This window comes from Ctenopharyngodon idella, chromosome 23, assembly GCF_019924925.1.
Source record: "Ctenopharyngodon idella isolate HZGC_01 chromosome 23, HZGC01, whole genome shotgun sequence".
In the NCBI taxonomy this organism is placed as follows: domain Eukaryota; kingdom Metazoa; phylum Chordata; class Actinopteri; order Cypriniformes; family Xenocyprididae; genus Ctenopharyngodon; species Ctenopharyngodon idella.
The window spans coordinates 2,989,778-3,003,394 of record NC_067242.1 but is presented as its reverse complement, the minus strand read 5'-3'; the positions used below and the strand labels follow the sequence as shown (position 1 = coordinate 3,003,394).

Here is a 13,617-nt window from a genome sequence, read left to right as displayed (position 1 = left end):
ACAAATTAGAAGCTTTTCTTAAGAAAAAGGTAAGATCGATCTATCTATCTATCTATCTATCTATCTATCTATCTACCTATCTATCTATCTATCTATCTACCTATCTAAATGTCTATGTATCTATCTAAATGTCTATGTATTTCTATTGTTTTCAGTCCCAATCACATTGTGCATGGGAAATCATTAATTCAAAACTGAGAGAGATTCTTCAGAGGCTGGAGAAACGCTCCGTCAGAAGGCGTCGTTAGAGACTTTATGCATGTCTTTTGATGCATATTAAATACATATATATATATTTTATGAAATGTACATAATATGAAAAAATTTTCAAATGTCATGAGTCATGAATAGATAATTGCTGTGTGAGATACGCTTGATTGATATATGTATTTTTTCTACTATTTTTAAAATAAAATTGTTATGAAATGCACATATTGAAATACACAAAATGTTTCAAATTCATGATATTTTGAGCCATGAACAGTTGCTGTGTGAGATTATTGTGTACTTTGTATATTCTAGATTATTTATTTTTACTGTTAAAATGTGTCTTCATAGTACTGTATGCCTATATGATCTGTACTTGAACAAACAAAGAATATGAATAAAATCTCTCTTACTATATTACTATCTCTTTTAATATTTATTATCATTATACATGTCATATATGAATTGGAATATATATACTGTAAAATTATTTTCATGAGTTATCGCAACATTTTTTTCTTTTGTCGAATCAACTTAGATAATTAATGTGGTTCAGATAAAATAATATTTTGAGTTGATTATTGAGTTGTTGATTAAATCAATCGGCTTCATTGTATTAAGTCAAATTTTTAATTTTAATGAACTCAAAATTTTTAAGGCAACCAGATAACTTACTTTTTTAAGCTAAACCAACAATTATATATATATATATATATATATGTGTGTGTGTGTGTGTGTGTGTGTGTGTGTATGTGTATATGTGTGAATATGGTCTTCATTCTTAGAAACAACTTGTTTCAAAACGGTATTTGTTGTCATTTATTCTTTTCAAGAAGACATACAGCATGAAAATTACAGCACACATCACAGGCCTGGGACTGTGACTGATGCTTCTCCAATGGAAATTCCCTTGCAGTTCTTATACTAACCAACAGACGACAGCATACTCTAAAAACAACGGTTTAAAAGCTACTAAAATGACTAGCACGATTGTAATAACGCCAATGTTAATTTTAATTTCTAATTTATTTGTACGGTAAACAAAATTATAAGAGCAAATCTCGGATGCCAGAGATAAACTTACTGTAATTTAAATGTTCACAGTTAGCGGATATAGTTGCAGGACCATATTTGTCCAATGCAAAATTATCGTCCCGCCTACATCATCTTTCATACCACACGGAAACGTCGCCGAGAGCGTCTACTATTGGTCAACATTCTGACAAGAATGCGTGATCTGATCAGCCATTGGCTGAGAATGCTGTCAGTCACAGGGACTGTTGATGCAGGTTGAGGAGAGGACGTGCAGGAGGAGACCGCTGGAAAGAGAAGAGGAGAGGGGAGGATAGAGTCCCCCAACCGGCACACTTTCGTATAGAATTTAATTTATTAATTATAGTTTTAACACATTATAAATATCAAAAGGGAAAATGGCTCAGCCAGACAATAAGAAGTTCTTTGAGAACCTGACGGGCGCTGGGAAAGCCATAGCAGTGCTGACGAGCGGAGGAGATGCGCAAGGTAACATTACACTGGTATCATAGAGACATCTCATGATCGTTTGCCTATGTTGTATAACTTTAAACTCCTGTTTATCAGTGTTATATTCAGTTAAAGTGTTCATAATGATCTCTACATTGTATCGTTATGACATCTGATGCTGAATATATTGTACAGTGCGATTCACGATTATCAGTGTTACACGGACTGTTCCGTCATTATATCAGCTGCACTGTATAATTGCAACTTTGTTATAACCTCATACTTAGATTTGCTTCTCGTTAGGATGGATGAAATGGCCCTTGAGGGTCTGAAGGGATGGAAACGTGACCATCAGATAATCACAAGGTCATAGATCATGCGTTGCGATACGTTTGAATGTCACATGGTTAACGTTTCGTAGTGTCTGTCATCATTTAGATTCACCACAGCTGGCTGTTCAGACCTCTATTTTACAGTCTATGGTTCAGACTGGTTAATATTAGTAAAAATGCAGGTTGAGATGATGATGATGGTGATGGTGATGAAGCAAATCATACACTAAATACATTTGGGCTCCTCCTGCCACATTATAGATGTCAGTGAAGCTTTCATTTCTGTCATATAACGGACAGCTTTTCCTTACATCTCTATTAGCCTATGTAGGTGTGACTGAATAGCATTTATTCCTGTTTAAATGCATGTCACTGCATTGCGGAATCATGTGACCTTCACGAAGATCACGTAGCATGTCTTCACTGCCACCATCGAGCCTAAAAGATTCGGATGCTAGCTTATGTTAGCTTAATATTAATAATCACCATATCTTTTACCTCATATCAGCGCTTTTCTGTCTGTCAATCATCGATATGAAGATTTTGCGCCTTCAACCAGGAAATTGCCGCGCTTTTCACAGTCACTTTGGCGTGTTTATCGCGTGCAGATTCTTTTTAAAAGTCATATTTGTTTCTTCATTAAGTGATTTTGTGAAGAAGAGGTGAGTTTAGGTGACTTTAGCGGTGTAGCGTGTATACAGGATGCGTACGTGAGGGTGAGGAGCTGCGTTTGAGCCGGCGATATACGTAACAGGAAACTGAGTCATGTGACCAACATTATAAACCAAAGTCACGTTTCACTCAGTCATGTAAAGCATCGTACCTTTGCTGTAAGAATTGAATACGAGCATTGAATACCTTAAGAGGATGTTTCTACCTGATTTGACCTTTAAAATGACTTCTGTGTAACCCAATCTAGTCAGGATGATTCAGTAATATTAAAATAATAATAAAAGCGGTTAGTGCATGAAGTGCACTTTTATAACCACCTTGCAAAGATTAAGTTTCTTTAGAAATGCCTATATCTAGTTTATGAGACAATTTCAGGCACTCCTTTAAGAGGAGTGTGCTTAATTATATTGAATGTGCTCTTGTACCTCAAATCTTAAAAGTATATTTTAAGAAACTGCACTTCATATAAAAATAATTAAATAAAAGGCCACCTAAGTGTACTTAAAGAGAGTACACTGTCACGACTATGTTTCTTAACATACTTAAGTAGACTTTTAAAAAGAGCACTTTGTAGGCTAATCATTTTTTCATGATTTAATTTTTTGTTGTACGCTTATTTTCATGTAACATAATGAAGCACATGTAAAGTATCTATCTATCTATATGACCTACAAGTTTCATTAGAAATGACAGTGAAGTATATTTTAGTTTACATGTGGATGTAGGCTACACTGTAACTTATTCACAATTCAATAAAGTAATTATGAAATTACATATAAACAAGTCATATTTAAGTGGGTTGAAACACTCTAAAGTTCAGCTAATTGAGTTAAATATAAATTTCAATTATAATACATGTTTATTTAATTGCTATTAATATGCAGTTGTGTCTGAAAACATTACATTCAGTTCACACTTAAGTATAGTGTTTGTAAGCATATTATTTCTGTAATAAGTACTCTTTTTAGAAGTATGCTAAAAAAAAGTGTACTTCTTTTTGAACAAGGGACTTCACTGCAGCTCATGTGAGAAATGCAAATGTTCTAGTTTTGTAAGTTACTGTGTGGAAAAATGCACATATAATTTCATAGTATTTAATGAGTCATCATAGATGCCATGTGTCACTTCTGTAGTGACTCTTATCTGATGAAACTTACATGCAATATTAGTCAGTTCAGTGGCTTGTGTACCTGCATGTTTCTCAGTCACTCAGTAGATGTTATAGATGAATTTACTCGCTGACACTTTAGATCTTTAAAGCAGCTGCAGGACATACATATCAGGACTGCATTCTTTGTCTGTTTAGATAAACTGACAGACAGTGACAGACTCAAAAGATTGAGCTCATGGTGACACCACTGAAGTATACATTAGATTTTCAGTCATTCAGTCATTGATTTGAGTTTTTTCCGCACCTGTAGGGCAGCTAGAAGTCTCTTCTGACATCAATCTTAATATTTTGTCTGGCGAACAATGAAACAGGTGGAAATCCCAAAGACTTGCATTGTAGGAGGAACACAAACTAGCATATCAAAGAGACTGTTGAGCACCTAAACCATCAAGCATTGTTCTTCCCATATGATTTCATTTCTCCCACAGAACACAAAATAAAGGGGAAAACATATGAAATGAAGATTGTTTTCCTTGCAAAATCTAATGTATACTTCGGTTCTTACTAGGGCAGGGCTATTCAATCTTTTATCACAGACCCCCAAATACGATCATCTACATGCAAGCAACCCCCTAAAATTTATATAGCTATATATTTATAAAGCTATATATTTATTATCACGTATAAAAGACCCAATTAATACTGTGAAATACTGTAAAAAAAATAAATTTAGTTTGTATTACATTACATCATTGCATTTTTTTTTCCACTGTAGAACTGTACTGTAAGAAGTAAGTTAGATGTATTTTATTAAATTATTTATTTTTATCAAATAATTGTAATCAAAAGTATTGATTAATTATGTAATAAAATGTATCAAATTGTATTATTTATTTTAATATATATATATATATATATATATATTATTTTAAATGTATTTTAATTAAACATTTTTTATTTATGTTTATTTAAATAAAAATGTACTTGTTTATTTTTCATTTATTTCAATAAGATTCATTTATTTAGATTAATCTTATTTTTATTTATTTATTTTTTATTTTTTGCACACTGTTTTTATCTAAACTCTTCCACGGACCACCTACTGTAGCACTCCTTAGTTTGAAAATTCCTTAATACTTACTTAAACTCTAGTTTATATGAGTATAAAGACATTCTTATCTATAATAACTTCTGGAGAGAAATGGCATAGACACTGGACAAATATGAAACTTTCTAGTGCGCATGTGTCGAGCGCCTGTGTTTGCGCACACTATCAGATCGACTGTACTGTAAAAGGCTACACATTTGGCTGTATGCAAATGCTAAGCATTCGCATCCAAACTTAACGTGAAGATTATCAGTTAATAATGACATGAATGACAGCTTGTTTGTCACATAAAGCTATTATATGAATTCAGAGGACTAGGAATGTAGTGCATGAGTCTTATGGACTGATGTTATGGTGCTTTTGCCTCCTTTTTGAAGCTTGAAAGCTCCAGTTGCTGTTTTTTGAAATTACATAGAAAAGAACATGGAAATCAATTTTCACGTTTTCTCTTTTTCTGTATTTCACAAAAGAAAAAAAGTCATAGAGTTGAGTGAATTATGAATTCATTTTATTTTTTGGGTTACTGTCGCTTTAATACAAATTCTTTCTTGAATCTGCTGAAATTTAATCACCTACAATATTTATCCTTAAACTGTGTTTTTGTTTTTTAAGAAATTGAGCTGATCTGCTTTTCACACTGGTTCTTTCTTACTCATTTCTTCCCAGTCAGTTGTAATGTGTTGCCTATTAGCAGCAGTGTAGATTTCAGTGAGCAAATGTTGCAAATGATATTAAACCAGATAGTTTTTATGTTATAAACATCACTCTAGCACACAGAAGGACTGGATTGAGATTGAAATCTATATTTTTAACCCATTGTTCACACAGAGAGGTCTGAGTGAGTTATTATAGGAGGAGGCTAGCAACAGTTGACCAAATATGGCAGAAAATGCCTTCAGAGAGGCCGACACGGTTTTATAATATGCTCAATATTCCGGTAATCCTCAAATTACAATATCAAGTGCAAATAGTCAGTTCTAACCTGTTTTCCCAGTATTATGATGATATAGATATCCCACTATAAAGCGATTTGTCTGGTGTTTCTCTTCATCCAGGGATGAATGCTGCTGTCCGGGCTGTTGTCCGTATGGGAATCTACGTAGGAGCCAAAGTCTATTTCGTTCATGAGGTCTGTCTCAAGTTCATTCATACAGAATTCAGATGATACTAGAAGACTGGTATGTCTTTACAAGCTGTATACATTTATATTGATGTGTAAACATTAATAAGACAAACTGGTGTGTATGTCAGTGCTGTATAACATACGAGTCTAATGGCTCTCAATGTTGCCGTTCACCCTTTCCAAATGGCCAACCATTTATTGCCAATATAAAAATGTTACTACTCAAGACGTATTATGAATACACACAGCCTTTTTAGTTAAATAAGTCATGGATTATAAATAATATTAATCTACTTAGAGTTATTGGCATAGCAGAACTGTTTTGAATTGAAGGCTCATATATCTGGCCTCATATAAACATGATTTTTCCATCAGCATCACATGGCATGTAAGTCCCGAGATGTCTGGCTGTGATAGGCCAAATATCTTCGCCCACTGTGCTCTTATGCAACGGCTTAAGTGAAGAAACCCACACATCCATTTTCTCCTGATTCCACCCTCATTCTTAAAGGTGAAACGTGTCATTTGGTAAATTGTTTGCTAAGGCAAGCATTTGCAAGTGCTACTAATGATGCAGAAATGACACACGTCACCTTTAATATCGAGATCGTGCCATGTAGAGACATTTTGTAAACACAGTCTTTGCCAAGCCAGAGCATTGCCTGCCAATCTCAGTAAGCTGGTTCATATGATTACCTGGAGAATTGTATTCATTTCTGGTGACTAAGAGGTCACTGAAGGATAGGAGGAGGAGGGATTTTAACTGTGTGTTTGTGTGTCTCTTACAGGGTTATCAGGGTATGGTGGATGGAGGCGACAACATCAAGGAGGCGTCATGGGAAAGCGTGTCCAGCATGCTGCAAGTGGTGAGTGTGATGAGATTCATACGGCTCCTCAAAGCACATACCTCTGCTAGTACTGTCACAAGGTTACCAGTTAATATTCATGGTCCCCACGAGTTTGATAAAATTTAAGGCCATATAAAAGTCTCAAATATCTTAAATGATTTAAGAAAAGTCTTAATTATGATTTCAAGAGGTATGTGGGGATAGGACAACAGGAATCACAATACAACTTAACGTGATTGTTAATAAACTTAAATGTTAAATGTTAGCGATGCATGATTAAAAGTAAAAATGCAGCGCTGTTGCACATTCTACAGGCTGTCGGTTTCAGAGCAGCTCGCAATGAATACCATGTATTTATGCCAAGCGATTGCTTATGATCAACTCTTGATGAATTATGACAGTGTTTACCTCATGGTGTTTATATCATAGATGCAAACTTTTCGCCTCATTCTAATAAACTTCGTTCCTTTGTAAACGGGTTACCAGCGCCACCTACCGTCGAGAGTGGATTTACATTTTCATTCAGCCCGTCTGCTGTTTTAGTTCAGACCAACGTGAAAATCAACCCATATTTTTTATGCAGACATCGAAAAAAAGTTAATGTGCATAAACAAGGTATACATAAAATATAGAATCACATATATAATCATATATTTTTAAATGAATATACATATAGTCATTTCAACCATGAAAACTCTCGAAATAGTTTTAGCATGTTTTTGATTATGGCAATGTTAATATATTTGGTCTTGTTGGACTAGATCTGCTATGCTGCTGCTGCTGATTATTGCTGCTGTATGTATGGACTTGCAACTGCTAATAGATACACCGACATGCTGCTGTGAGCATGTAAGATAAGCTGCTGCTGCTGCATAAATAGGCATACATAAATCCCATAGCAGATCTAGGCAGGTAGAGCTGGGGGAGGTGGAGGGTTTCAGAGGAACTCTGATAGCGTGCCGCAGGACTAGTTTACAGAGTTAAAGACAGAGTTTAAAGACTGGAATGTGAGGTTTATCATTTTATAAAAGTTTTTGGCTTTGTCAAAACTAGTATTATTTTAATTTGCATTGTTAAAATCATCATAATTACAGTCATTTTACGGTTTAGGATGTTAACATAGACATTGCCCTACCTTACCCATATGTTATTAATTTTATAAGTTCTAAAGTCTTAAAAACCTTAAATTTGTTTTTAAAACCCAGCAGAGACCCTGCAATCATGACCACCCGTGATCTCACAAGGAGAAATTGATGCATTTAAATGTCACAGGGTGCTCTGACCATTCAGCAAACACCAAATAATGGGCCAATACCTTTTCAATCGCATGTTTACAGTGGTTAAGATTTTGTGTGATTGTGTTTCAGGGCGGCACTGTTATCGGCAGCGCACGATGCAAAGATTTTCGCTCGCGCGAGGGTCGTCTGAAGGCAGCTCATAACCTGGTGCAGAGGGGCATCACCAACCTGTGCGTGATTGGAGGAGACGGCAGCTTGACCGGGGCCAATCTCTTCAGAGAGGAGTGGAGCGGCCTGCTGGCAGAGCTGGTCCAGCAAGGTATGACCTGCAGACGACACAATAGTAAAAAAAAACAAACAAATAAAAAAATAGTTTATTTAGGATGTTGTTTGTTTTACATACAAATTTACATACAAAGCATTTTAGCATTTTAAAACCTTTACTTGAATTGATATGAGTTTTGAAAATATCAGTCAAGAACTTTTTATGATTTCAATTAGGCTTAAATTAGCCAAAAAATAAAGATCAAACAGAGCAGATAGAGATCTGACAGAGAATTTGATCTTAAAAGCTTTTACATTGCAGTTTGTTGCTGTTTTTTTATTTATTTTTTTATTGTAGGTCTGATTGACGAGGAAGCGTCTCAGAAATACTCTGCTCTTCACATTGTTGGCATGGTGGGCTCTATTGACAATGACTTCTGTGGCACCGACATGACAATAGGAACAGACTCAGCCCTTCACAGAATCATCGAGGTGGTGGATGCGATCATGACTACAGCTCAGAGGTACTTCAACAGTCCATAACAAAGCAGAATAAAAAGTTACCAGATGTACCAGGTGTTTCTTGTGAAATAATATGCCTATTTTTGAATGATTCCCATTTATTGGCTAATCATTTTTTTTTTTTTTTTTTTTTTTTTTTGTGGCTTACAGTCACCAGAGGACATTCGTGCTGGAGGTGATGGGCAGGCATTGTGGGTAAGATTATTTCATATTATTACCAGCTATTTTGGCCAAAAACATATTAATGGCATGGCCAAATCAAGACTGTATTCTATATATTGTATCTGTATGCGCTTGTATTTGAAGCTATCTGGCATTGGTGAGTGCCCTGGCATGTGGGGCTGACTGGGTGTTGATTCCTGAAATGCCCCCTGAGGATGGCTGGGAAGAGAAAATGTGTGAAAAACTCTCTGCGGTAAAACAAAAATACATCACTTCTCAGTAAATCTACATGCAGCACACACTTGATATACTTCTTATGTTATAAGTGCTCACATTTTCATTCAGATCAATTCTTACTAGTTTTTTTACCTGGAAAATTGTCAAAACCATTAAAGTATGCTTGTGGTTGTACACAGTGTTGGGGAAGTGACTCTAAAATGGTAGCTTATTAAGTAACTTATGATAAAGTAGAAAGTTAATTAAAATTTATTGCTTTCCATCACTACTTAGAGACGTAGCTTGCTCAGTTAAGTAAACAGACACACTACTAAAAAAATAATAATTTAACAGCATCACTACTCATCAACATTGGTTATACAGTACATACACATTTACAGATTAAATAAGGTAATTATCCCAGAGTCATCTGTGTAAAATTAATCATTTTTCCACTAGCCCCAAAATGTATTGTTTATTTGAGCATATTCTTTTTGTAACATGCCTATGTTTTTGTGGAACAAATGTGTTCACCGCACCAGACTCGATCCAGAGGTTCAAGGTTGAACATAATCATAGTTGCTGAAGGAGCCATTGACAGACATGGAAAAGCTATTACTTCTAGTATAGTCAAGGATGTGAGTACTGAATGTTTTCAAAGGGAGAGAGCAAAAATCTGGAATCCTCTAGAACTGGAGTTGCCCATCTCTAATAAAACTCAAAAAAAGATGCAAAGATTTGCTGCAAAAACATGCTACAAATTCTACTACATGCCACACTGTGTACAAGGGATTTCACACTGACAGCAATTTGAGTAAAGCAGTTGAAAAAGCAGTCCACTAGTCTTGCTGGCCTTGACCCAAAGTACAGTGACTTGGAACTTTGACCAAAGGTACAGCAACTTGCCAATCAACAGTATATTAACTTTAAGATCTTGACCAACAACATAGCCCTGTGAAGCTCTGTCGACCAACCGCTATAAAGCAAGTGTGGCCAACGCTGGACCTGGAGAGCCACAGTCCTTCAGAGTTTTGTTCCAACCTTGATAAAATCTCACCTGCCTGTAGCTTTCTAGTAATCCTTAAGACCTTGGTTAGCTTGTTCAGGTGTGTTTGATTAGGGTTGGAGCAAAACTCTGCAGGACTGTGGCTCTCCAGGACTGACGTTGGCCATCCCTGGTATAGAGACTTCTAAACCTTGACCAACAAAAAGTATATTATTTTTTTCAAACCAAAAAAATAAAAAAATAGTAACTTTAAGGCCTTGACCAACAACACAGACACTTGGAGATATCGAACAACAATATAGCTACTTGTAGACATTGACCAAAAGTACAGCAACTTGGTGACCTCGACTAACATATGGACAGCCACTTGGAGATCTCGACCAACAGTACAACAACAGTACAGCAACTTTTCGATCAACAGTATAGCTACTTTTTTCTCAATCAACAGTATAGTGACTTTAAGACCTTGACCAACAGCACAGCCACTTTGGGACATCAGACAGCAATATAGCGAATTGTAGACATTGACCAACTGTACTGCAACTTGCCGACCATCCTTATAGTTACTTAAAGACCTTGAACAAGAGTGCAGCCACTTGGTGTCCTCGACCAACAGTGCAGGGGATTGGCGACCTCAACCAAAAGTACAGCAACTTGGTGAACAATTCCAGACCTTGACCAACAACACAGTCATGTGAGGACCTCGAACAAAAGTATAGCAACTTGGAAACCTTGACCAACAATATACAGACAATGACTTGATGACCTCAATCCACAGTACAGCAACTTGCAAACCAACAGTATATTGACTTTAAGACCTTGATCAACATCATAGCCATTTGAGGACTTCGAACAACAGTATAGCAAATTGTAGACATTGACCAACAGTACAGCAACTTGCTGACCAACCATAGAGTGACTTAAATACCTTGAACAACAGTACAGCCACATAGAGACCTTGACCAACAGTACAGGGCATCGGCGACCTCAATCAAAATTACAGCAACTTGGCGAACAATTCCAGACCTTGACCAACAACAAAGCCACTTGGGGACCTTGAACAAAGGTACGTCAAATTGGAAACCTCGGCCAACAGCATACAGTCAGTGACTTGACAACCTTAACCAAAAGTATAGCGACTTGGTGAACATGATCAACAGTACAGCCACTTGGAGTCCTCGACCAACAGTTCAGGGTATTGGCGACCTCAACCAAATGTACAAGCAACTTGGCGAACAATTCCAGACCTTGCCCAACAACAAAGCCACTCGGGGACCTCGAACAAAGGTACATCAAATTGGAAACCTCGGCCAACAGCATACAGTCAGTGACTTGGCAACCTTAACCAAAAGTATAGCAACTTGCTGACCATGATCAACAGTACAGCTACTTGGAGTCCTTGACCAACAGTTCAGGGCATTGGTGACCTCAACCAAAAGTATAGCAACTTGGCGAACAATTCCAGACCTTGATCAACAACACAGTCACGAGGGTGCCTCGAACAAAAGTATAGGAACTTGGAAACCTCGACCGACAGTATATGGACAATGACTTGGTGACCTCAGTCCACAGTACAGCAACTTGCTGACCAACAGTATATTGACTTTAAGACTTTGACAAACAGCATAGCAATTTGAGGACCTCGGACAACAGTATAGCGTATTGTAGACATTGACCAACAGTACAGCAACTTGCCGACCAACCATAGAGTGACTTAAAGACCTTGAACAACAGTACAGCCACTTGGAGTCCTTGACCAACAGTACAGGGCATTGGCGACCTCAACCAAATGTACAGCAACTTGGTGAACAATTCCAGTCCTTGACCAACAACAAAGCCACTTGGGGACCTCGAACAAAGGTACATCAAATTGGAAACCTTGGCCAACAGTATACGGACAGTGACCAAAAGTATATCGACTTGGTGATCAACATGTACATGATCAACAGTACAGCAGCTTCTTGACCAACAGTACAACAACTTTGGGGCATTGAACAACAATATAGCAACTTGTAGACATTGAACAACAGTACAACAACTTGCCGGCCAACCATATAGTGACTTAAAGACCTTGAAGAGCAGTACAACCATTTGGAGTCCTCGACCAAAATTACAGTGACTTGGCGAACAATTGAATTGCTGTCAGAGAGAATTCACCTTAACTGGGTTGTGTGGTGTAGTGGTTAAAAATTTGGGTAGGTAATCTTGCAAAGAGCAAGCCACTGTCATTACTTTGCCTTTGAGCAAAAGTTGCTTCATTAGGAATGGTGTTCCAGTAAGTGGCAGTTTCCTTCATGGGCCAGTTCTGCAGCCTGAATTCCAGCTTTTTGAATCTCTCGCTTTGTTTTTGTCCTCAGTTTGTGACGTGTCTCTTACCCTCATAGAAACGGGCAGGAATGAAAAGGCTGAATATCATAATAGTAGCTGAAGGTGCGATTGATCGTAACAACCAGCCCATTACCTCAGAACATGTAAAGAATGTAAGTACATGAGGTATATAGAGATCCAGCTCCTGCATTGATCCCTGACCTCTTTGAGCTCTGTGTGTCCTCCCTCTCTGGCTTTGTCATGTGTGGTTTGCTTAAACACACCAACACTCTTTTCTGGTAAGGCACTTGTGGTCACCTCTGAACATAACCAGCTATGGCTATCCTCTACTTACTGTATATCTCAACTACTGCACGGCATCAGTGCATACTTGTTTTGAATGCTACCTGAAGCAGGAGCATGCACATTTCCAGTGCTTTACAGTTCAGTCTTATCTGTTCTTTTTTAGAATACTTTGTGTTACAAGAAACATTAGGTAAGCGTCACTATAAGTATTGCTCATACTTTATTTTTTAAAAACCTCTAACCCAAAATTTTAAACTTCATTGCACATCTTTATACTACTTTTTTTGTGCAACTGACATGAATGATACAAAAAATAAATAACTTCAACTTTCCAAAATATCATAGAGGGGGTAATGTACTATACATGTGTGGGAACCCAAGCCTTATCCTGGTACAAAATATCATAGAAATATGGTAAATTTGCAGGATTTTCTTTCAGACAGTCAATGTAAAAGTCGAGGTTTAGTCATGCTTGTGGAAACATTTATGTTTTCTTTGTTCAGACTATTCAGAGTGAAAGGAAGTACATTTCCTCACCTGAAAAAGGTCCTGCAGGAGTTATTTACAATGTTTAGCACAGTCTCTAAAACTAACCACTAAAAAATGGGCTCTTATTTACTGACTAGCATGCTAAATGCTAAAATGCTAAATTTCTTAATCTCTGCATGTGTGTTGCAGCTTTTTTGTGAATCTTTCTGCTAAATGCATGCAGT

General features: G+C 36.8%; 1 protein-coding gene across 1 annotated transcript in view; it reads left to right on the top strand.

Annotated features, from left to right (window-relative positions):
* The first annotated feature begins 1,461 nt into the window (after positions 1 to 1,461).
* Positions 1,462 to 13,617, top strand: part of pfkpa (phosphofructokinase, platelet a) — a 32,676-nt gene continuing 20,520 nt past the window's right edge. Inside the window, 8 exon segments of the mRNA XM_051882528.1 lie at positions 1,462 to 1,728; positions 5,968 to 6,041; positions 6,824 to 6,901; positions 8,251 to 8,440; positions 8,744 to 8,909; positions 9,058 to 9,102; positions 9,214 to 9,322; positions 12,676 to 12,771. Of these exon segments, the coding sequence (XP_051738488.1) occupies positions 1,638 to 1,728; positions 5,968 to 6,041; positions 6,824 to 6,901; positions 8,251 to 8,440; positions 8,744 to 8,909; positions 9,058 to 9,102; positions 9,214 to 9,322; positions 12,676 to 12,771 (849 nt within the window). The 5' untranslated portion in view covers positions 1,462 to 1,637.